This window comes from Arxiozyma heterogenica (assembly GCF_036370985.1).
Source record: "Arxiozyma heterogenica strain weizmannii chromosome Unknown scaffold_17, whole genome shotgun sequence".
Taxonomy (NCBI): domain Eukaryota; kingdom Fungi; phylum Ascomycota; class Saccharomycetes; order Saccharomycetales; family Saccharomycetaceae; genus Arxiozyma; species Arxiozyma heterogenica.
The window spans coordinates 435168-460097 of record NW_027042670.1 but is presented as its reverse complement, the minus strand read 5'-3'; the positions used below and the strand labels follow the sequence as shown (position 1 = coordinate 460097).

General features: G+C 29.5%; 6 protein-coding genes across 6 annotated transcripts; 1 reads left to right on the top strand and 5 right to left on the bottom strand.

The window, feature by feature from the left end:
• Nucleotides 1-454: 454 nt before the first annotated feature.
• Nucleotides 455-712, bottom strand: CWP2 (Cwp2p; the record flags this gene model as incomplete). Its single annotated transcript, XM_064858164.1, has 1 exon — nt 455-712. The coding sequence occupies one exon, from the start codon at nt 710-712 to the stop codon at nt 455-457; it is 258 nt and encodes an 85-aa protein (XP_064714871.1).
• Nucleotides 713-4616: 3904 nt separating this feature from the next.
• Nucleotides 4617-6320, bottom strand: PWA37_001540 (sugar porter family MFS transporter; the record flags this gene model as incomplete). Its single annotated transcript, XM_064858163.1, has 1 exon — nt 4617-6320. One exon carries the CDS (start codon nt 6318-6320, stop codon nt 4617-4619), a length of 1704 nt encoding a protein of 567 aa, XP_064714870.1.
• Nucleotides 6321-13756: 7436 nt separating this feature from the next.
• Nucleotides 13757-15445, bottom strand: PWA37_001539 (sugar porter family MFS transporter; the record flags this gene model as incomplete). Its single annotated transcript, XM_064858162.1, has 1 exon — nt 13757-15445. The coding sequence occupies one exon, from the start codon at nt 15443-15445 to the stop codon at nt 13757-13759; it is 1689 nt and encodes a 562-aa protein (XP_064714869.1).
• Nucleotides 15446-19263: 3818 nt separating this feature from the next.
• Nucleotides 19264-20724, bottom strand: SVF1 (Svf1p; the record flags this gene model as incomplete). The annotated part of the gene is made up of 1 exon (XM_064858161.1): nt 19264-20724. The coding sequence occupies one exon, from the start codon at nt 20722-20724 to the stop codon at nt 19264-19266; it is 1461 nt and encodes a 486-aa protein (XP_064714868.1).
• Nucleotides 20725-21713: 989 nt separating this feature from the next.
• On the top strand, nt 21714-22718 carry MRP1 (mitochondrial 37S ribosomal protein mS43 MRP1; the record flags this gene model as incomplete). Its single annotated transcript, XM_064858160.1, has 1 exon — nt 21714-22718. One exon carries the CDS (start codon nt 21714-21716, stop codon nt 22716-22718), a length of 1005 nt encoding a protein of 334 aa, XP_064714867.1.
• Nucleotides 22719-22985: 267 nt separating this feature from the next.
• On the bottom strand, nt 22986-24614 carry PAL1 (Pal1p; the record flags this gene model as incomplete). Its single annotated transcript, XM_064858159.1, has 1 exon — nt 22986-24614. One exon carries the CDS (start codon nt 24612-24614, stop codon nt 22986-22988), a length of 1629 nt encoding a protein of 542 aa, XP_064714866.1.
• Between the last annotated feature and the right edge of the window lie 316 nt (nt 24615-24930).

Here is a 24930-nt window from a genome sequence, read left to right as displayed (position 1 = left end):
ACTTTGATCTAAGGTCTTTTAATTAATTAGATTAGTGCTTTCTAAGGTTCTATATGGGTTCATGGATATTGTTAAAAATAGATAAATCTAAAAGGCGGTTATTATACAACACATGTACTGAATACATAAAACTAAGAAATTGAGGAAGTACTCTTCCCTCCCAGTTATAAATGGAGAAGGGAGACTGCGAATTATCCTTGTAAAGGACAAAAAACATAACAAGAAGAATATCTAAACATTATGTGAAGAGAACTTCAAAAAAAAAACTTCGGTATCGTATTAAACTGCTTAAATTAAAAACGTTATATAGTATATAATAAGAATGTATAAATAATGAAAACTTTCATCAAATGTAGTTATACCAATAAACCCTTAAAATTTCTTAAAGAGAGAAAAATAAAATTATATTTTTAAGACAAAAGAAAAAAGAAAATGATAATGTTATCTATCACCCTTATAATAAGAAAGCAGCAGCAGCAGCAACACCAGCACCTAAACCAGCAACAGCCTTAGCAGCACCGTTGGAAGAGAATTGGGAAACAGTAGCAGTGGTGTGAGCGGAAGAAGAAGCAGTGGCGTGAGAAGCAGAGGCAGCGGTGTGAGTAGCTTGGATTTGACCATCAGTAATTTGAGAGATGGCAACAACGGATTCAGCAGAAACGTAGTTGATTAAAGCGGCGGTGGCAGCAACGATAGCGGTAGTGAATTGCATTTTTATTTATTACTGTATATGCGTAAGCGAGTGGTTTGTTTTGTTCGGTTTCTTCAGACATTGAGAATCGATAATGAGGTAAATGTTTTGGAGAACACCTCGGAATTGATGTTTGAGACAATTATCCTGCATTTATATATCAAATTTTTTGAAGATTGATTCTTATGAACCTACTATTTATCGAATGAAACTTGTTTTGTCTTATTTTGTTCTTTAGAAAAAGAAATTATGTAATAAAAAAGTAAGGAATTGTTTTGAATGCTACAAAATATATTTTGCTTTTACCCACTTTGGAAATGAGAAACGGTAAACGCGAATATAATTTATTGTAAACAAAAACCAAAAAGGAATCACAGACGCGAATGCAAAAAGCCGACAAAAAAAAGTAAACAAAGAAATACAGTGTCATATATGCGTTAAAACGATCTATTGTGATGTTTGTTTGGTTTTTTGGCATATACCCCTAGGTCTCCATGAAATATGATAAGGTTAGGGTTATGGATATGGAATTTTAATGGTTTTGAGATTGTTTTAATATTTTTAAAGGGTCTTACATGCTACTGGGCCTAGACGTTTAAAAAAAGTAGATAAAAATAGTTACAAAGATTTTAAGCCTGCGTTGATATTACGTTAGGATATTACTTCACGCTCTTAAAATAGTCATGTTAAGTTTGATGTTTAATGAGAGTAAAAATATATGGAAAGATTTAAATTATTATGGATCACTAGAATAAGGTATTACAACAAGGGTAGTTAGGTGATCTTGTTTCTTGATTTCTTATTAGCTGGTTAACTGTATGGCACAACTCTGTTGCAATCAGGGTTTTCTTTGGTGATAAGAAAAAAAATTTATAAAAAAAAAGCAACCGAGAATTAGGGCTTTTCAGAAAAATTATTCTATCGCGGTTATAAGATACGGGGGGAACAAAAACAAAAGAAAAGAAGATTCGCGTTTTCAAAGTTTTTATATGTAAAACTATCCTGACGACCCTTGCATATGCTATTGTATTATGAGGGCTAGCCAAGATGTAAAAAAGGGGTAAAACGCGAAAAAGCAAAGAATATATTTGTTTACATATTTGAGAAATTACTATGTTGGTTGCTTTTTTTTTATTCTGCTTCTATTCTTGTCAATGGCTAGTCTAGCTCATTTTTTCTTTTCTGTGTAGGACAAAGAAAAACTCCAATTGTGGGCAAAGGATCTTTGCAAACAAGCACGGATTTTAGAGAAATATGTTATTTCTGACATTTCTTAATTTCGGTAATTACAGAAAGAGAAAAAAAAAAAAAAAAAAGAATGTCATGTTTTATATTCTAAATCAGTTAGAACGTTTCAGATATTGCAAATGTCTATGTTTTTGGATTTTCTTCATTTTATGACAAGAATGTGTTATATTTTTGTTGCGAATATATTCTTAGAAATAGAATTTGGATATTTGATAACATTGTGAGCCAATGGGATTTTTTTTCTTGTGTGTATTGTTCCCTTCTATGGTTTTAGGAGGCTACTAGAAACTATAATTACAACAAGAAATCGAACTCAGTCGTTACATGTGGAAATTTGATCGCAAGTGATGGTTCTAAATCCAACTTTCTATCATGTCGGGACAATATACATTAAAAAAAGAAGAAAATAGAGAGACTGTGAGAAAGATCTTGACAAATATAACGGAAACTTTGTTCAGTTTATTGAGCTTTTATTCTCTTAAAAATGAAGACTAATCTTCATTAGTATATGTTTTACCCAGTATGGGCTTTGCACGCAAAATATTACATTTGTGAAAATAATATGATGAAATATGTTGTAATATCATGTAAATTATCTAAAAGATGTAATCAACAATGCGTATGTTAATAAGGTATGTCATATTTAAACCACATATGTTTGAATACAACAATACAGTAAGAAAAAAGATGGTCTATTTTGATGGACACTTGTTTGAATACCCTTGTAACTTAATGATTCTTTTTTGTTAGTTTGTCACATGAGATTGAATAATTTAAGTGTGTGTTAAGTATATCAAAACATATTTGCGGATAAATCATTAAACATTATTAATCATAACACTATTAAAAACTAATAAAGGAAGTAATGGATAAGAAATAAGTGAAAATCGATTATTTGTTTTAAAGTTGATATTAGTTACAAAAAAATGGAGAAATGTAAAGAAACAACTTTCACAAGTTCACCCTTAACATTTTTGTAATTATATTATATTTTATATTTATTATTTACACAGGAAAAAAAAGAATTCTAATTATAGCAAAATAAACTAATAACTTTATTAAGTGTCTATAACCACTAGTTTCACCAACACCTTGGGTGGATCTTCCTATGAATGCGAAATATAAAAACAGTAAAAGTTGATGTCTTACGAATCTATTTCTATTACTTATTTCAAGAAGACTGGAATGAAGTCTTGTCAGTCTCACTCAAAAGAAAATATTAGATCTTTATGCCTTAAGTATATAGCTCCAAAGTGATAGTAAGATAAAAATCCCTTGGTAAATCTCAAACATTTTTTTAAACAAAGCTGAGTGATGTCAGAAAAATAGAATTGTTTACAAATATAGAAAATGCTGTACTTAGTATTCGTTTAGCAATTAAATTATTTATTTATGAAAGTATTGATAAAAAAGGTTCATTTCTACTATATTAGTACTGTGCAATGCGATTGTACATAGAGTTAGAGAAGAAAATGGTATTCAATTACTGCCATTTTAAACTCTGAAAATAGTACGTTCAAATATGATCTTTTTTAAAAAATTAGAAAGAATAATAGATAACAGTGATAACTTTCAATGTATTACTACAGACACAAAAAAAAGCATAATATTCATATCCGACCTTGTTTTTGCGATATAACGGAGATAACTTGGCTGCCAGGCTTAAGTATGAATAAGAAAATTTAACATAAATACTGAGGAAACCTGTCTGGAAAGTTACATATAAGTAACATTGATATCAAAGCTAGATAGAGAATAATAAAAATATTCTTCGTTAAAAAATAGTATTCCTGTATATAAAAACAATTAAAAACCTTTTAATGTTGATTATCTGTTAGTATTAGTTGAAATTTTGATACTTAATTAGAATGCTTGAGTACCTGATTGTGACGGCAAAGGGGAAACAGATCAAAGATTATCAAATAATTGTTTATGCGGCCTGTATTTTTGAGAAAAAGAAATAACATGTTTTAAAGCAAGCAAATACATACACACAAAAAAAAAAAAGATAAACACTGCTTGTACAATATTTTCCCTTATCTTTGACAATTTTAGGTTGAAACAACATCTAATATTCCATTATTTTAATGACAATAAATAGTATATATTCGAGTTGTTATCTTCATTGATTATGTTTTGTTTTATAGTTTTGAGTAAAGTTGTTTATGACATATGAAAAATTCCTATTGCTTTAAAAGAGTGTTAGTGTCTACAAGGAACCATCGTTTCATATATTTCAAAGATGTTTTATATACTACTTAAATGTTTGTAAACTTACTTGTTAGATAATATTTGTTGTTAATAGTAGGTTCAAGGTCTACGGATACTTAATACAGACTTACTTTTGTAAATATAATTATTTAAAAACACGATGGTTCTTTTTGAGAGGAAAAAGAAAAAAGAAAGAAAAGTGCTCGCAAAGAAAAAGTCTTTCCCTGGCAGCCCCCATACTTTCTAAATTGGGATAAAGGATGGACCACTGTCTAGAATCATAGTAAAAGAAACAAAAGCACAAGTATTAAAACTTACAAATTATTGGATGTATTAAACTAAAAAATATAAAAATATAAAATATTAAGTATTAAGATTATAGATATTAAACGCGTGATTAAATCATTAAAAACATTAAAATTAAGTACTGAATATTAGAGAAAAAACCTTAAGAGATCTTGTAGACCTAGTTTCTACCAAACATTCTCTTGTAGACTGGCTTGTCATCATTAGCTAAGGCATTGACATCGTAATCAGCACCTCTCTTAGATGGTGGAACCCAACTGGTAGATTTCCATGGTAAAGTACCTTCTAACCACATAATATTAACTTCTTCTAAAGTTAAACCCTTGGTTTCTGGAATGAAGAAGAAAACGTAGAAGAAAGAGAAACATAAACAACCCATGAACACGTAACCGTAATAGAAGTTGATAGCCTTGGTAATAAATGGAGTGAAGAAACCAATTAAGAAACCCCAAATCCAGTTGCAACCTTGAGCAATAGCCATACACTTAGACTTAACTCTTAATGGGAAAGTTTCGGAGTTGACGATATATGGAATTGGAGCCCAAGTGGTAGCGAAACAGAAAATGTAGAAACAAGTGAAACAAATCATACAGTTACCAGCACCCTTGGAGGAAACAGAGGTATTCTTACTACCATCTGGGTATAATCTAGTGACACCAACAGAAGCGTAAATAACCATACAAGCAGTCATGGTGGCAGCACCCCATAACAAACAAGTTCTTCTACCATATCTACCAACTAAGTAAATACCAACGAAAGTAGAAGCAAAGTTAACAATACCAATGACAATAGAAGTTTCGAAAGAATCCTTCAAACCAACAGCCTTGAAAATAGTAGTACCATAGTAGAAGAAGTAGTTATCACCAGTCAATTGCTGTAGAGATTGAATCATACAACCCATAATTAATCTTTGGAAAACCTTTTCTTTAACAGAGAATAATTCACCCCAGGAGGCAGTACCAGCTTCTCTTTCAGCTTCAATACCAGCTTGAATCAACTCGATTTCGGCAAGAACAGATGGATCATCAACAGAGACCTTGTTAGAAATGGCAACAGAACGCTTGGCTTCTTCAACTCTACCTTTTTCACATAAATAACGTGGAGACTCTGGAACAAAAGTCATACCACCGATCATGAACAAGGCCCAGGCGAAACATAAACCTAATGGAACTCTCCATTGGACTGAGTTAGAGTAGTTCTTGGTACCATAGTTAGTACAGTAACCTAAGAAAATACCTAAGGTAATCATCAATTGGAAACAAGCGACTAAACTACCTCTTAAATGCTTTGGAGAGACTTCAGCGATTAACATTGGGGATAAAACAGCAATACCACCAATACCCAGACCGGAGATAATTCTACCAATGAAGTATTGGAACCACTTGTTGATAGTAGCAATTTGAATAACAATACCAACAATGTAAATAACAACGACAATAATCAAACCCATTCTACGACCGTACATATCACCGGCTTTAGATAAGATGATACCACCGATAGCACAACCAATGTTAAGAATAGAGACAATTAAACCAGTTCTGACAGTAGATAGATAGTGTTCACCACTGTGGTTGACTTGACCCAATCTTCTGATGAAATCTGTTTGGTTAATGAAACCAGAAATGGTACCGGTATCCCAACCGAACACGAAACCACCGAAGGCAACCATAACACACATAATAGAAATGGTAACATATGCAGAAGCAGGTTTCACTGGCATTTCTGGTAAATGCTCTTCAGCACCATCACTGTTGTAATCCTTTAATTCGTCACCCTCAGCCTTGTTAGACGGAGTGGAGATAATGGAATGAGAATCATTTTCTTGTTGTCCAACGACAACTTGACTTTCATCAGCCTCTGACATTATTTTTTTTATTCTTGTTTATTTTAATAAATATGATAACTTTTCAAATTAAAGTTGTCTCGACGGTCTTCCTGAACGTGATATGACAGAAAGGAAAGAAAGGCGACTGATGCGAGATTCACCTAACTTGAATATTGCTTCTTTATATATGATTTTTTTTATTGATTGATGAATTTTGATTACTTTGTATCGCTAATTTTTTGCTCTATATTTTGAGCTTCGAACACAATGCGAAAAAATTTTTCATTCCTATCTCGAATCGGCTTCTACTCCTCGTTGTTGCATATTGTAGCCTCCTCCAGATTAATTTCTAAACAATACAATACAAAAAAGTAAACCTAAAAATGAAAAATGAAAAATAAGATCGTAAGATCTTCTTGAATGCCCCTGTTAGTAGGGGGAACATAACAATATGGGAATTCTGTGTAATACAACTTCAGTAACAATAAGAAAAGGAATTTTTGTAGAGAGTACAATATACGCAAAACAATATGAAGATTATTATCGGTGTACAAATGTGGGGCCCTAGAAGGACATAAAAATTTTCTATTGTTCTTTCTGTTGAACATCCCCCGAATTCGGGGGGGAGGAAAGGTTTTTTTTTGTACGATGTACTGTCTTAACATTATTAACTAAAAAGAAATTTAATGTTAAAGAAGAAAAAGTAAGTAAAAAAAAGTAAACTGAAATTCATTTCTTTTAAGAAATTCTCACATTTATGTGGGGTAGAAAAAAATAGAAAGTTCCGTTGAACAATAAATGACATATTTTATTATTTTTTTTGATTGTTCTTTTTTTTTGTGTTGATCAAATAATATAGAAATTAGGGTTAAAATGAAAAATATAATACAAAAAGAAAAATTTTATTATTTAAGTCACCCCATACTATAAAAACAAAATTAATTAGAGAGTTTGCCTGTTTTCTAAAAACCCTTAATATTATTCTAAGTTTATTATAATGTATGGTATACACTGCTTTTGAAAAAGTAATACAAAAAAATTTTCTAAGAAAGCTATAAAAAGAAAAATTGACCCCCGTATACTTGCTTCGGGGCCTATTGTTTAGAAACTCAATAAAAAAACTTTTACAATACAGTATTTAGCACAATAGGACGGAATTTTGCTAGTGTTTATATTTTTCTGTAAATGGAAAACATAAAAAATAAAAAAAAAAACACTTTGGAAATTTTGACAAGAAAATAATTGTGGATTTTAAGTTCCCTAAAATTTCAGGCAAATTTAGAACAAAAAAGGTGTTTAAAAAAAAGAGGAAAAGCCTTATCGAAATGAAGCAATGAAGCTAAATAGTGGGAATACAGAAGGAACAGAAAACAAACAGCTTTGGGAATATCGTGAAACAAAATTGTAGGATTAAGTAATTATTTTTTCTTATATTAGTATTAATATCTATTTACGAAAGGAGGGAAAGGGTTTTCCAGTCAAGAGAAACTACTTTCTTGTATCATTTACTTGAAGTATCGTTTGTTTTCTTAACAACTATATTTTCAAGAAAACACCGAAGTATTACTATAACTTGTCTGTTCTATGTAGAAATGTTTTTTTTTTTAAAAAATGAAAATGTGATACCAAACACCTAAAAAAAATTATATGCAAAGGATGTCGGTGTTATTCTTTTGTCGAGTCCTGGAGATAATGGTTTTTGTTAAAATTAGAATATCTAATGTAGACATAAATTTGAAACGAAAAATTTCTTTTTCTGGAGAAATTACCATTGTATAAATTAAAAAAGAAATAAACTTTTTTTTTTCTGTAAAATTTTCGAGAAAGAATAGTTCCTAGAAAATTTTTTCTAAAAACAGAAACAATAGCAAGGAGAAGAAAAATTTTTTTTTATTTTTTTTATTTATTATTGTAAAGTGGGGTTATTTTTCATATCAATAAAGCTAGAATTAGGAAATTATCTCACTATTGACGGCGTCTTTTTAAAATCTCTTACACAAAAAGTCTTGTAAAAAAAATGTACCTCTAAAGAAAAGTTTCTGGAATTTTTATTACAACCCTACTACCTTGCACTGTATGTCAAATGTTTTTAAGGCTGAACTATAATAATATTGGTTTGAGCAAAGACCAGTTATTATCCATGAATAATTGTATAGGCAGTAATGAATATACAAAAGCAGGCAATGCTATGACTTCTCGTTAATTACTGTATGTGATTGAATATACGTCTTTAGTATCAACATATTTTTTATACTTAGTTACTGTAAAGAATAACTTTTTTTCCTTTCCAGTTGTCCAACTAATACCACTAGACTTTAGTAGAAAGATATTAAATGACTAGTTATAAATCTATAAATTGGATATTTTACATGAATTTCCCGCAGATTTATAGTATCGTAGAAAAATGAATACATAGAGAAGAGAAGTTCATGGTCGAGTTTTCTTAAAGTATATTATTCAGTCTGAAACTCTACACGAAATCCATGTAAATGCATGGTTCCAAAATATTTTTTGAACAAACCCTAACTTCAGATAACTATAATTATTCAGAGAATACAAAATCTTGTCTTCTGCCCGACTTTTTTTGTATCGGTGTTATATATGTATCTCTTTTTATTTTTTTCAATTTTTTTGTTTTTAAACTCTTTTAGTGCGCTAACATTTGTCCCGACCACAAGAAAAATTATACAATACTGGAAAATAGTAAGGATTTTAATAATCATATTATCAATAACTCTCTACTATGTAATGTTACATATGGAAACTGTTATGAAAGATTAAAGAGATATTAAGAACTAAAAAAATCAACTGATAATTAACAAAATATCAAAAATTTTGTAATCTATTATATCTAAGTTTATTGTGTTGGGCTTTATAGGTTATTGTTCTTATTTTTTTTTTTAAGATTTTTCTTAACCAAATCTAAATAAAAAGCAGTTTTGGTTTAAACAGTAAATCAAAAAAGTAAATATTGTAGGCTAAGATGATAAGTTACTGTTCATTCGATCTATTATTTTATGTATATCTATTTTAAGATAATTAGACATATTAATGTGGGGTAGTCTAGTTAAACCGCTCCCCCCCTCCCCACTCCCTACAAAAATAAAAATGGGCAAATGAATTATTACAGTATTAAAATTGTATTAATCTTTGAATAAAAAGTTTCAAAGTATTTAGAATAATAGACATCTGTAGGCACAGATGAAAAAGCAGTTTAACGGATTGGAACTTTTCCTTATTGCCTTATTTAATGTCTATTTTTATTTTTTTTTTTTGTTGATACTTGCACAATTTGTTAGTGTGATAAAAAAAGGAGGGAGGGCCTCGGTTTTGTGTTTAGAAAGATTTTTAATTCTTATTTAAAGTATAATGTTTTTACTTTATGTCAAAATATATGTTGTGTTGGCTAATCTCATATTTATAACAAAACAAGAATGCTTAAAAGGAAAATTAGTACATTCTTATTAGAATTAGTGCTGTATTTTTATCTTTTACTCTCTTTTTGTATTGACCTGTTGAGGCAAGGCTCCGGAATTAAAAATTCTAGTAGAGTTCATTTTAAACTAATACAATACGATAATGTAACTTACAATAAATTATTGATGGTATTATAAGTTTTCTGGTTATTTATAGTAAGAAGTTAGTGGTAATATAAATTGTTGTTGTATTGTTTGGTCTTTTTCTTTCTACATAAGTAATATCCAAGATACAATATTATACAGTATGCTTATTTTATCTTCGAATCTTCTTTAATATAAATTTTCATAACTTTTAATCACTTAGTACGGTGAATTTAGATTATCAAACGTAACTTTAATCATATTTCAACATGATCACTCTAGATGCTTTTGAAGATTACTTGTTCACTTAATTTTTTATATTTTAATTTGTAGTACTCTTAGAAAAGAATATTATATAACTAGCGATGTAGAATTGAAAAAAAAATAGCAACACTAATAATATCCCCCAGTTCTTGATAAGGAAAGAGGGTTTAGAATATGTAATAGAAAAATATTGTTTAGGGTTTTTTTATTAGTGTTTATTAAGCTTGAATGTATCTATTTCGTGATTGGTTGTTATTTAATAAAAAGGGATTTAAAATTCCTTTCAAGTGATTTGTTTCTTGGCTTGCAAAGAAGTAGAGTTGATAATTGTTACTGTTTAAGTATTTTTGAGAGATACTTTAGGCAAAAAGGTGGAAAAAACATAGAGAATTTAAAAATAATAGTCCATAAGATGCTCTTTAATCTTGTTTTTTATGTCGTATTAATTATATAACTTATAATAAGAATAATCGTTCACAATATTATTTTGCTACAAACATTCTTGACTTAACATATACTATTTTATATATTCAACATTATATAATGGAACTGTTTCTAAAGATCACCTTCGTTTATTTAATTAAAAAAGTATTATATACAAAGAAAATAAAATATTTTCATAAAAGTGGTGTAAATAAAAAATTAAACTTTGTTACAATATATTGTAAGAGTTGTTGTATGTAAAAGGATGAATCATATCAATTAGTATAAGTATAAACACTCTTACGTAAGCTCTATATATCACTAATTAATAAACCCGATGTAGTATTATTACTTCTTCTTCTTGTTGTTCTTGTATGATATTAAGAGGTAGCTCTTAATATCATTACTAAGATGTATTTAAATAAGATGATTACCCCTGGCATATCTTTCAATAATTAAAGGCCTCTTGACAAGATTTGATATAATTATCACTCCCTGGAAATCCTCCAATCAGATTCAATACCTTATAGGAGCCTCTGCGCACATGGCTGTACCAATCCTCAACCCTTACACTCAGGTGTTACCCTCAGAATTGCGTATCTACTGGATTTTCAGTTAGATTCCTTACATATATATCATGGCTGTTCATTGTTAACTAGTATTTTAATATTTCTTGAAGTCATTTTTTCTGTTGAAATTTTTTTCTTTTTTATTTTAACTTTGTTAATGATTTTATTTAAAACAAAGTTAATGGGTGTACAAAATTAAAGTGTTCTTTTATCTTGTATATTCTCAAATCTTTCTTTTATTTTATAAAAATATATTCTTTAAAAAAAAATAGGTTTTATTAAGTAAGTATTCTACAAAATTAGTGATTAAATATTGTTATTTTAATGAAAAAAATAATGAAGTGTTGTTATTTTTGAGTAAAAAAAAAAACTTAATGATTTTCTTTATAATAAAAAAGAAGGGTTTCAATTTTTGTTTGCAATTGTATCTGTTTTCATATTTTAAAGGTTTTTTTTGTTTATTCTTTTTAGGAAAACTGTTTTTGTTACTAATGTATCTGATTTTATGAATATCAAAAATTTTTGTTTATTTTATAACTATGTTTTATAGTTTTGTAAATATTTATCATTTGTATAAAAAAACTTAATTCCAATAAAAATTACCAAGTAAAATTTAAAAATAAAAAAAATTTTTTTTTAGTGAAAACACCAAAACCAGTCTCTATTAATAGCAACGAAATAAACAACAGTTGCCATTATTGCCTTAAGAAATAGTAAATGGAAATATTATAAGGCAAAAAAAACAAACATGTATGAAAAATTGTCTTATTTTATTGTTAGTGATCTTAACCAGAAAAATATTTTTTTAAATTCTTTTACCTTTCAATTAATGAATAATTTTTAAATTTAAAACAACTTTATTAATATAATTCAAAAATTTCTTCTTTCCTTATTTTATATTGGATATAATTTTTCAGTGTTTCCTTGTCCTTAGTAACTACTACAAATTTTAGTAAGAAGATAATAATTTACTAGATATCATAGAGGAACACACAAGATAAGACCAAAAAAATACAATACGAGTTAAAATAATAATAAAAATATAATTACGGCTTACACAAAACTTCAGTATTAAAGACTCCATTAAAATTTATTATAGATTACTATAACAGAATAACATAAACTTACAATAAGATATTAGTGATATTATAAATTTGCAGCTACTTATAGTAGAATATTAATGGTACTATAAATCTATATTATATTGCTTTCTACTTTTATTTTTGCTGGAGTGATATATTACCGGTTTGGGTAACATGTAAATATATCAAAAAGGAAAAATGTTTGTTTTGCACATTCAATATTACGGAGATAAGATCAAACAGAACCAAAATAAATTAATATATTATGAAAAATTGCCAAAAGGTAAACATATATAAGCAGACGACTTTGCTTATTAATTTTCCAATCTGGATGAATAATTTATATACATTTTATCATATGTTTCTTTTATATTTATATAATTATTAATTCCCAAATATGAGATCAAGGGAAAATTACTCTACATATTAACATAATAATAATACATAATAATAACATATAATATGATCACCGACGCTAAAGACATGTATACTAATATTATTTATCCAAAGGAATTTTACATAACCAATATACAAAATATAATAATATATAGTTGAATGCATTTTATTGTCAAGCTTTCTTTTATATATGTTCTTATAATTTCCAGTCATTTAATACAATAATTTCAAATTATCGACATCTCTACTTATTTTTCAACAAATATAAATTATTATTGGTAAAAATACCTACAAAAAGTGGTAATAAACAGCATCAGAAACTACTGTAAATTTATTAGTTTCTTTCAACATATTTTTATTGAAAAAAATTAGATAGTAACATTTTATTACTTATTTCTAGATTGAAAAAGTGGAAAACAAACTGGTTTACTTATTTTAGAGATCTGAAGTTCCCAAGACTCATTTAGAAAATAAAAATACCTCTCAGTAAAAATGACAAAATATCAATTATTAAAAAGTCCAAAAAAAAGATATAATTTTCTTAAATTTATTAAACAAAGTCCATTATTGGAACAAAATATTTTTTAAAAAAAATAAAGCAGCTGAACTAAAAAAATAAACAATATAAAGATAACTAACATATTTTATCGTTCAAAACCCAGATCAACAGTTATTGAATTTAAAAGATAAGTAACTCTTTAATATACTCACCCTCCTACAAAGAAATACTCATCTTAATAAATTCATCTCACTTAAGATCACCAGCATCTGATTCATCTATATAAAATTATTCACTACATCTTTTTAATATAAAATATTAACTATTAAAAGAAAAACACATACAAACCGATATACCCATACTTCTTTTCGTAAAAAAGTTTTTCTTTCCATTGTTCTTTTCAAGATATATTATTTTAGTTACATTTTTCACAATGAAAGATGATTACAGGTATAAAAAATATATATATAATATCGGAAACCACATATCTATAAAGTAACAGCAAAAAATAAACCACTTGCTTTTAAAAGAAAAAAAACAAAACAAAACTAAATCTAAAAGAGAAACGTAAATAAACAATCATAAAAATATCTATTAGAAAAAACATTACTATGAATAAAAACTATACATGCATAAAATTAAATATTAAATATTAAAAAAACCCTTAAGAGATCTTGTAGATTTAGTCTCTACCAAACATTCTCTTGTAGATTGGCTTGTCATCATTAGCTAAGGCATTGACATCGTAATCAGCACCTCTCTTAGATGGTGGAACCCAGTGGGCAGATTTCCATGGTAAAGTACCTTCTAACCACATAATATTAACTTCTTCTAAAGTTAAACCCTTGGTTTCTGGAATGAAGAAGAAAACGTAGAAGAAAGAGAAGCATAAACAACCCATGAACACGTAACCGTAATAGAAGTTGATAGCCTTGGTAATAAATGGAGTGAAGAAACCAATTAAGAAACCCCAAATCCAGTTGCAACCTTGAGCAATAGCCATACACTTAGACTTAACTCTTAATGGGAAAGTTTCGGAGTTGACGATAAATGGAATTGGAGCCCAAGTGGTAGCGAAACAGAAAATGTAGAAACAAGTGAAACAAATCATACAGTTACCAGCACCCTTGGAGGAAACAGAGGTATTCTTACTACCATCTGGGTATAATCTAGTGACACCAACAGAAGCGTAAATAACCATACAAGCAGTCATGGTGGCAGCACCCCATAACAAACAAGTTCTTCTACCATATCTACCAACTAAGTAAATACCAACGAAAGTAGAAGCAAAGTTAACAATACCAATGACAATAGAAGTTTCGAAAGAATCCTTCAAACCAACAGCCTTGAAAATAGTAGTACCATAGTAGAAGAAGTAGTTATCACCAGTCAATTGTTGTAGAGATTGAATCATACAACCCATAATTAATCTTTGGAAAATCTTTTCTTTAACAGAGAATAATTCACCCCAGGAGGCAGTACCAGCTTCTCTTTCAGCTTCAATACCAGCTTGAATCAATTCGATTTCGGCAAGAACAGATGGATCATCAACAGAGACCTTGTTAGAAATGGCAATAGAGCGCTTGGCTTCTTCAACTCTACCTTTTTCACATAAATAACGTGGAGACTCTGGAACAAAAGTCATACCACCGATCATGAACAAGGCCCAGGCGAAACATAAACCTAATGGAACTCTCCATTGGACTGAGTTAGAGTAGTTCTTGGTACCATAGTTAGTACAGTAACCTAAGAAAATACCTAAGGTAATCATCAATTGGAAACAAGCGACTAAACTACCTCTTAAATGCTTTGGAGAGACTTCAGCGATTAACATTGGGGATAAAACAGAAATACCACCAATACCCAGACCGGAGATAATTCTACCAATGAAGTATTGGAACCACTTGTTGATAGTAGCAATTTGAATAACAATACCAACAATGTAAATAACAACGACAATAATCAAACCCATTCTACGACCGTACATATCACCGGCTTTAGATAAGATGATACCACCGATAGCACAACCAATGTTAAGAATAGAGACAATTAAACCAGTTCTGACAGTAGATAGATAGTGTTCACCACTGTGGTTGACTTGACCCAATCTTCTGACGAAATCTGTTTGGTTAATGAAACCAGAAATGGTACCGGTATCCCAACCGAACACGAAACCACCGAAGGCAACCATAACACACATAATAGAAATGGTAACATATGCGGAAGTAGGTTTCACCGGCATGTCTGTAGCTTGGACCATTTGATCATCAGCATCATCCTTGTATACATCTCCTTCAGCCTTGTTGGAAGGAGAGGATATAATAGAGTTGGAGTCTTGAGCAGCTCCTGATAGTTGTTCTTCTTCTGACATATTATATATTTTGGGTTTTTATTCTTTTTATTTTTGGTTTTTTGGTATGTTTATTCAGAAGAGAGAAAACTTTAAGGAAAGACTCGAGGAAATGATAGATGCATTGGTCCTTTATATATGTTTTACGAGAAGACACTCAACTCGACAGTTTCTTTTATTTCTCTTTGTTTTTTTTACCCCAGCTCAATTAAAACAAGAAAGAAAACAAAAAAGAAATACTTTTAATAATAGCACTATTGTAACTTTCTTTTCATCAAACATAGTAAATGGTCGTTACTTCTCCAGTTCACAAGATTACCTTTCTTTTTTTTTCTACCCCATATAGATTAGATAATAGTTTTTTTGGCTAAATACAATAGCATCTATTGTTCCGTACTTCAAAACACGGAAAAACTTTTTTCCCATACTTTCCCATATTTTCCCGTGGGGCCCCGGATATTTCTCCATTACAATTGAATTATCGTTTCTCCTAAACGGCAAAACTAAGAGGAATAAAAAAAAACGCAGTATAAAATGAAAAAAATAAACACATATAGGATGGAACGGAAAAAAGAAACAATATAATTCCTTTTTTTTTTTCCTATATGGAAAAATTTTTTTTCCTTTACCCCCCCGCAGACGCACAACTACAATTGACAATTAAAAAGGAAAATAAATTGCGGAGAAAATTTTTTAAAAGGTTTTTTTTGTTCTATAGCCCAATGGAAGAACAATACCTTACAAAGCCTTTAGGGTTTTATTACTTTTTCCCGACTTACACAGACAAATTGAGAAGTAACTACCTCAGTACTTTTTATTTTATTGTAATCGGTCACTTTCCTTCCAATATTAAAGATTTTAAGAAAAAAAGAAAATTCAATAAATGTGTTATAAGCTTATCAAACAAAACCTTACTATTGCTCTGGAGTTATATTGAAAACTAGTATGATTAAGTATAATACTGTTTAATACTACCAAGATATGCATATCAATCTTGACTATTAGTTAGATTCTTAAACATCATTCGAGACAATTAACTTACTGGTCAGAAGAGAGAAATTTGGATAGATATAGTTTGATTTTCATTTAATACCTGTAAATGAACTAATAGTTTGACTTATATTTTAAAAAGATACCAAGTATTTTATAGAATTCCTCACATATAATAAAGATCATGGTTTAATACTATACAAAATTTCCAAAGAGTAATTAGGTTTAAGAAAGTTTTTTTTTTTTTTTGAAAAAATAATTGAGTGTTTTTTCTAGGTTATTCAAAGGAATGTATATAGATATGACTATTATCCTTTTTGGTTTGAAAGGGCTCATAATTATTCCAGAGAACAATAGTGTGTTTCTAGTATATGATATTAATCCGATAAATGTGCATTTTTCTGTACCCCACGGTTTCCCCATACATTCACAAGGGGGAGAGGGGTTATTTTCATTTTCATTTTCATTTTCATTTTATTTATTTATTTTTTTTTTTCAAATAAAAATACATATTGTTATTTCCTCGCTCTTTTTCTTCCGAATAACAATTATCTACACAAATATAATATTTCTAATTAACTTTATTGTCTTAGGAAGATAAATTACTATAATATACTGCTAATAAATGCAAAACTATATCAAGTGTAATTAGCAATTTATGTACGAACTGAAACTGAAGATTAAAAAAATTGTTTTTAACCACAATTGACAAGATAAATAAGTCTATTTTGTTATTTTGAAAAGAAATAAACACAGAGTCTATCGAGATCTTTAGCTTCTAACTGTAGTTCTAAATTAATTACAATTACATATAAAATAAAATAATAAAAAAAAATGGTACCTATTGTTTTTTGTATGGCACTCAAAATACCTCCACTAAAAGTAAAACACAAATATATACTATACTAGCTACTACTTGATATACTCATGTAAATTTCTTTTTTAATCTCTTTAGACCTATTTCTTTCTAATCTTTTTGTGGATGGGTTTGTAATACTGAAATCTATCGAACATATGTATGTTGTTTTAGTAAGAATACTTGTATAAAAACCAACAGGATTCTTCTCTTTACTTCATAGCAATAGCACATTCTTGTGTATTGCTATATAAAGCCTTCAATATCACTCTAATGATTCTTTTTTTTTGTTATTTTTTTATCTTTTTTTTACATTATGTGTTTTTTTAAAAAAAACGAAACTACTATTGTTATCTTTCTGAGCTGATCATGGAAAAATTAATTCGGAATCGGAAAAACTCTGACAAGACGGCCGGAATAACTTTCTTACTTTTTTTTTTTCTTTTTTATTGCCTTTTTTTCCCGATCATAATAAAATACAAGTAAATATATTCAAAAACTAATATCAATCAAAAAATTTTTACAATTCAATTAAAAACACCTCGGTTCGTTTTCCTACTTTGGAAAACTTACCAACCGGTTAAAAAAGAGGAAATAACGAATTACCATATACCTTTATGAGAGAGTCTGAATTGTCCTGCTACTAAAGAAAGCCCATAATTAAAATTAGTTGCCCCTCTCTTCCCCCTTCTTACTTTTTTTGATCTCATAATTACTCCTTCAATAACTTAGTTTTATCTTCCCTCCTATAACCTCCTCACATCTAATTATATACCCCCATAAAAGCGTTATTTTTATGTATGTAAATCTAAATATTTATAGCAATTTTTTTTAGAAACCAACTCATAAAATGTATATCCCTTACGTATATGACGTTTTGTTATAATAGTGTGAATAGACTATTAACAAGTATTTTACGTATTTCCCCACAGTATATTTTGAATAGCAAAAATTCACGCTCATAACAATTAAAAAATATATATCCACTTTCATTCCTTTCTTGCGTTATATTGTTCCATAAACACTTGAAATCAAAATACATATTCTTTGTTTATACCAAGAATAATATCTCTAGAATTTCCTTAATTACATTCATCTTTCTTGACTGATTCAGGTTAAAACTATATATAGGTTCTTTTTTATAGTAGATATTTTAGCACTTACCTATGACGTGGACGTTTTGAGAACATATAAAGTAATTCCCCCTTATGTCTTCGCAACATTCTCCTTTTTTGTAACTTCAAAGACTTGTATTTTTTTTGTCTCTAAATATAAATACATTTTGACCATAAACTGACCTAAGAATGTTATTTTCTGTTCAGTGTTCTTCCAGTTATTATAGGTTTTTTTTAACATATAGCAGTACCTTGCTTTCTTTCACTCTTTTGCAAATTTTTTCAGTTTATAATATAACATTTTGAATTTTCTTAAGAAAACTGTCCTCTCTGTTACTAATAGACTAATAATGAATTTTTAAATAGAAGTGTTCCAACTAATATTTTTAATGTCGGTATAATGTCTGTTAATAAATACACTTGTCTAATCATTTCTGAATAGACAAAGTGAACATTCTTGAAGAAAAGTAAAAGTTCAAAAAAGTATTGGACTATATCTATTATACACAAATTATATAGAATAAATATAATTACAATAAATTAATAATTAAAGGGGAGTTTCTAGTATTGGATTATATTATTTTTTTTTGTTATATTATTTAATAAGAACAACATGTAGTTAGTAAATGATAATAATTGTATTAAAATATAATGTAATGCAGATACGTTAAGGAAACTATTATAAAACAAGTCTAAGTAGAAAGATAAAAAAAAGTACAGGAAGAAAAAAAATAAGATCAGATAAAAAGTAAATGATTATTCCCAACTTAGAACTTTTGGTATCACTTTATAATAGAAAGAGAAAGAAGAGGCAGTGTTGATAATAACTAATTATAGCAGAACTTTGAAAAAAAAACAATAACTATATTTATTTTGTTCTAGTTTTCGTTGTATGATTCTTCTGTTACTGTATCAGATTTAGAGATAAAAGTAACTTCAGCCCAACCAAAACATTTTTTCTTTTCATTATCACCGATTTGTAATGTAAAGTTTTGGTCGGCGTACTGATAAATAAAAGGCTTAGTACCAGCCACACCAGAAACAATATTCTTAACAAAACCTGGAATTTCACCCATAACATCAACTCTTTCTACTAAATTAGTTAATGGACCTTCAAGGACTGCAATTAGTTTATCTTTTTCAGCTAATGAATTCTCATCTGTAATTTGGTCATCTGTTAATCTAGAAGAAAACCCATTGAATGTTACCTTGATATTTTTTGGAACATTCCAACCAACTTCATCAATTTCAGAATTTAAATGTTGATAATCGTTATTAATAGTTACAGAAAGAATGGAGTCTTTATCTGTGATAATACCGATAGATACTTTTGTGTTTCCATATGACTTAGGAGTAATAAATTCCATTAAGACAACTGAGTTCTCATCAGAATGTGTAACTGCAAAGTTCCAAGCTTTGGCGGCATGATGTGGTTTCATACCTTGAAATGCCATTACAAACATACCATAACATGGTGTATCTTCCGAAAATTCAATAGCTTCATCTCTGTACACTTTTTCAATTTCTTCAAAATCACTATCGTAATCATAGTCGCTAGAATCTTCATCCTCAGAATCATCTTCCTCTTCTTCTTCTTCCTCTTCCTCCTCTTCCTCCTCTTCCCCTTCTTCTTCCCTTTCTTCTTCTCCTTCTTCTTCACCTTCTTCTTCTCCTTCTTCTTCACCATCTTCATTTTCATCACTATTACTTTTCTCCTCATCCTCTTCATCTTGTGGTACTTCTATTTTCAAATTGATGGTACCATGAACCAGATTTCTTGGCCAGAAATGATGACTCATTGTACCCCATGGTTCATCTATATTCTCACCATAATATGTGGTTGGATCATCACCAGCTTTCACACCAGGTGTACATCTAGTAAAATATAAATCAACTTTAGACAATTCACAGACATTAGACACAAAATGGTAAGTATTATCATCGTCTGATAACTCAATAGATAAATCATCAGCGTAAAAATTTGGGCCATCGATTCTAAAATTTTCTAATTTTGTAGATGTCCAAATATTCAAACTCTCTGGATCCAACGCATTGAATATTCTGAAAGTAAATTGTGCAGCAGTACGCATACCAAGCACATTTGAATGAATAATTTGTGCAAACCCTGTGATGCCACTCTTTGAATCGCTAAAATAAAATGTAGCAGTTTCCACGTTAGTGAAATCTGGAGCCTTCCAACAAAAATCCTTTCTAGTAGCTTCTCTATAAGGCTGTTTCCCCTCCAATCTTTCTGTCACAGAATGTATATATTCTTTTCCGTATTCTGGTTCTGCAATACCAGTTACAGCAGAAATACCACCTTGAATCCACTTTAACATTATCTTGGTTTATTATTATTATTCTTATTTTTATCTACTGCTTTATATTTTTTTAATATTTGTTTCAAAGCTTATATACACACAAACCAAGCTTCCACCAGGATTAGAAATATGACTATGATATCTGTTATAGCTGAATGTACTTTGAGATCTAGGGTAGCCACCTCATGAAAATTTTTACTACAATAGGTAGACTTAACTATTTATCACTTAGCCAATCAACATATTAATCATCTCAACTCTTCTGTTTAGTAATTAGTAAAAAATAAACAAACAAAAGAAAAAAAAAATTTACGGCTTTTGTCACCACCAAAAAAAAAAGAAAAAATGGCTTTGAATTTAAGTATGGTGTCTTGATCTTCAACAACTTGACAAAAACAGGAAAAATAGAGAGAAAATCCTATATAGCCCTAATTTATATTTTTGCAATTAAAAATTTTTTGCTAGTAATATTTTCAATACCCTCCTTTTACTTTTTATAATTTCAGGAATGCTTTTATTAAATATTATGTCACGGCACTAGTATGTCATATATATTCATATCTATATCTATATAAATACATGTACTTGTATAACCAATATAGACCATCAATATATCTGATACATGTATACTTTATTACATACTATTCAGTTTACTAATAGACTTTATTCAATACACTTCTTTAGGGATAGTATAATAGATTATAAATGGGACATATCCGTGTCACGTGATATTTTACTATTTTATCAATGGAGATCTGCAAATAAAAAAAGATCAGGAAAAAAGAAACTACCAAATGAAAGGGAAATGAGAGAATGGAGAGGATTAGAGGGATATACAGGGCTACAAGTAAATAGGTTGGAGTAAATCATTATGCGCATGCTTTTATATAACTTTTTACCACTCGATACGTGCAGTTAAGCTTTAAAATATATTATTGTTTAATTAGCCCAAGAGAACGAATATATTAGGAGAGAAGAATCATTTTACGGATATAGCATACAGTGATATGTTTAGGTCATCATTAAAAAGCTTGACTAATAGAATAATATCCAGATCAGTCACAACTAGATCCTTGGAACGATTGTTTAATAAAAAACCAATCCCTGGGTTAGTATCCGTAGAAGGTTGGCAACGTGGATGTATTGACCGTATTAACTATTACTCAAAGATGCTCAATGAATCCATTAAAGGGAATGAACTTTTAGAAAACAAAAGTGTCGAAGAATTAATAACTGAATGTGGTATGTCTCCTTCAAAAAGAAATATTGCAAATTATGCCTCCTTATTATATAATCTCGAGTTTTCTATATCTTCTCTAAAAGATACTAATAACGACAGTAGTACTAGTAATGGAGACGCCCCTCTATTAAAGGAAAAACCAACAAAATTTTCTCTATTAGAAACACCTGATTTATCTTTAGATTTTAATAACGAACCTAGATTTACTGCGCATACCCTATTACAAAACGCTATTGAATCCTCGTTTAGTTCCATGGTTCAATTTAGAACTTTATTACTTAACTCTAATATGGCCATCTCCGGTGATGGTTTTACATGGCTAGTAGCGAGAATATATAAACCAAAGATCCAAACAATGAATAATCAGATGGTTGATGACATTAAATACGATAAGCTGTTTGTGTTTAACACCTATAACGCAGGATCACCATTTATTATGAATAAATCTAATCTAATTAATAATTTGGAGAAAGAGTATAAAAGATTGGAAAAAGAGAAAACACAAAATAACGATTCAAATTCACAATCAAATGTCTCAAAGTCTGCATCTTCTTATTATAACGAAATTTTATCATCGGAGGAAATTAAAAAAATCGCTTTTAATGATACCACTTATGCTCCATTGTTAGCAATTGACGCATCTCCAAAGTTTTGGTTATATGATTATGGTGTGTTTGGTAAAAAAGAATATTTAAACAGAATATGGGATTCAATTGATTGGAGTATTGTAGAGAGTAGACTTCCTCAAAAATATGAACTAAAATATGATTGAAGAGCAATAAGAAAAAAAAATATATAATGAACATACACACACATCTATATATAAATCAAAATTTATCATGTACATAATAACAAAATATATATTAAAAATAAGTTAATTCTAAAAAACAAGTTAGCCCATCAAATATACCTCTGAATAAATTATAAAAAGAATGACTTATATCTTTTTTTTTCAATTTCTTATTTTAGGTTTTTATATTATATAATATGTGTGTACATATTTATATTTACCTTACCATATGGATAGACGTAGATCTAATCAATATTTTCTACTACTAACCTTCAAACTCTTTACCCTTTTCAATAATTTGCTACCAGCTGATGCCTTCTTAGTGGCAGTTCTAGATACATCATTAAAACCAACACTACCTTTTTCACCATTTCCACTACCAACACTTAAATATATATCATCTTCATCTTCTTCTTGGCCTTTCTTTCTATCAAAATCTCCCCTAAATTCTACTTGACTCGAACCAGCACTACGTGTTACCATTGGATTTCTTACGTCAACTTTGCTTAATTGTCTATCATCACTATTAAAACTATTATATCTATTTACCACTGGACGACTATTGGTGCTCAAATTTCTCCGGATATTATTAGTATTGTTTACAAACCCATTATTGTCAATATTATCATAATTATTTCTTAGACTAGAAGAATTAGAAGATCTATAAGATATTGTCTTACCCCTTTGTACGCCCAAATTATGAGAAACAGTACCTACAGCTGGTGCACCATCCAAAAATGTGCTTGAACCTAAACCGTAAGTTTCCACCCCATGAACTTGTTGGGTCCTGTTTTTAGTGTCCATATTCTGTATATACTTTGAAGCAGAACTTCTTAAAGCATCTTTTGACGACGAATTTTTTGAGGAATATAAAAACGAATCATCATCAATATCATCTACGCCAAATACTTCACTCATAGCAGATTTCTTTGTAATAGCACCACCAATAGTACTATTTGGACCATCTACAGGAAACGCAAGTACTGGTGCAGATTTATTATTTTTATTTCTATGTGGAGCACATGCATCAAATGGACCATCGTGATGGAACGATCCACCAAATAGTCCAGTAACATCCAATTTATCTATTGTGTCCACATTTTTAGATACAATAGCCACACTTTTCCTTTTATCCTTTTTATTTCTAGAACTTGTCGAACTTCCATGGCTCCTGCTTGAATTATGATGTTGATGTCTTTGCGTTCTTTCAATGGTGCTGTGATGACGTTGTGGAAGCATTTCAGATGGTCGATTACCTCCATAATGATTATTATTATTATATGAATGCTGTATGGATGGAATAGAATTAGAATGATTTCTACTAGCCTGACCTAGTGCTTGTTTTTCTCTTGGATATTTATTATTAGAATTAAAATCTGTACTCTCCTCATAGGATGGCGGTGGTGGCTGTGAATTGATCTCTATACGATCTACATTTGCAAAACTATTTTTTAATTCTGATCCGTCACTTTGCTCCATATACCTTCTTCTTAGCTGTTCTTTTTCCTCCTTAGCAGTAATATGCTGTGGTCGGTCCTTATACTGTGGTGGAGAAAATTGTGCTCTACTATCTGATTCATACTGTTGTGGTGAAAATAACCCAGAATGTTCTGGGGTAATAGCTGCATCGTCAAGGAATGGGTTAGTAGAATTTCGTTTGGTCATAACAGGACGAGCTGCATATGTATCCGAACCATTAGAGTTATTGTACATTGAAGTTGTTTCCACCTTATTTTGACCTATCTGTGGAGTATCATATGGGTTCCGATTACTATTATTCGGATAGCCTGGTTGAACATTTGAAGTAACTTCATCAGTCCTAAAAGGATTTGTGGAAGAAAATGGCCTTGCTGATCCGGGTGTTTGTTGATATTCCATTCTTAATCAGGCCTTAATGTCTATACCTATCTATATATAAATATATGTATTTGACTAAATTAAATCCGAATAACCTGTATTCACAGTTGTATCTTTATATTAATATTTAAATAAGAAAAACACGCCTTCTTCTTCCTTTTCCTTTTACTCTTGGTTTTTACAGTCAAGTTGGGACAATACAGCCTTCTGATCACTCAACTCTCCTCAGCAAAATTTTGCTTACTTTTCTCTATTTTTCATTTCTTCACATCTTTTCTTCCAGAAGTTTTGAGGAGAGAAAGCTTAAAGCGATTATATAACAGTTTTTTTAGTCACG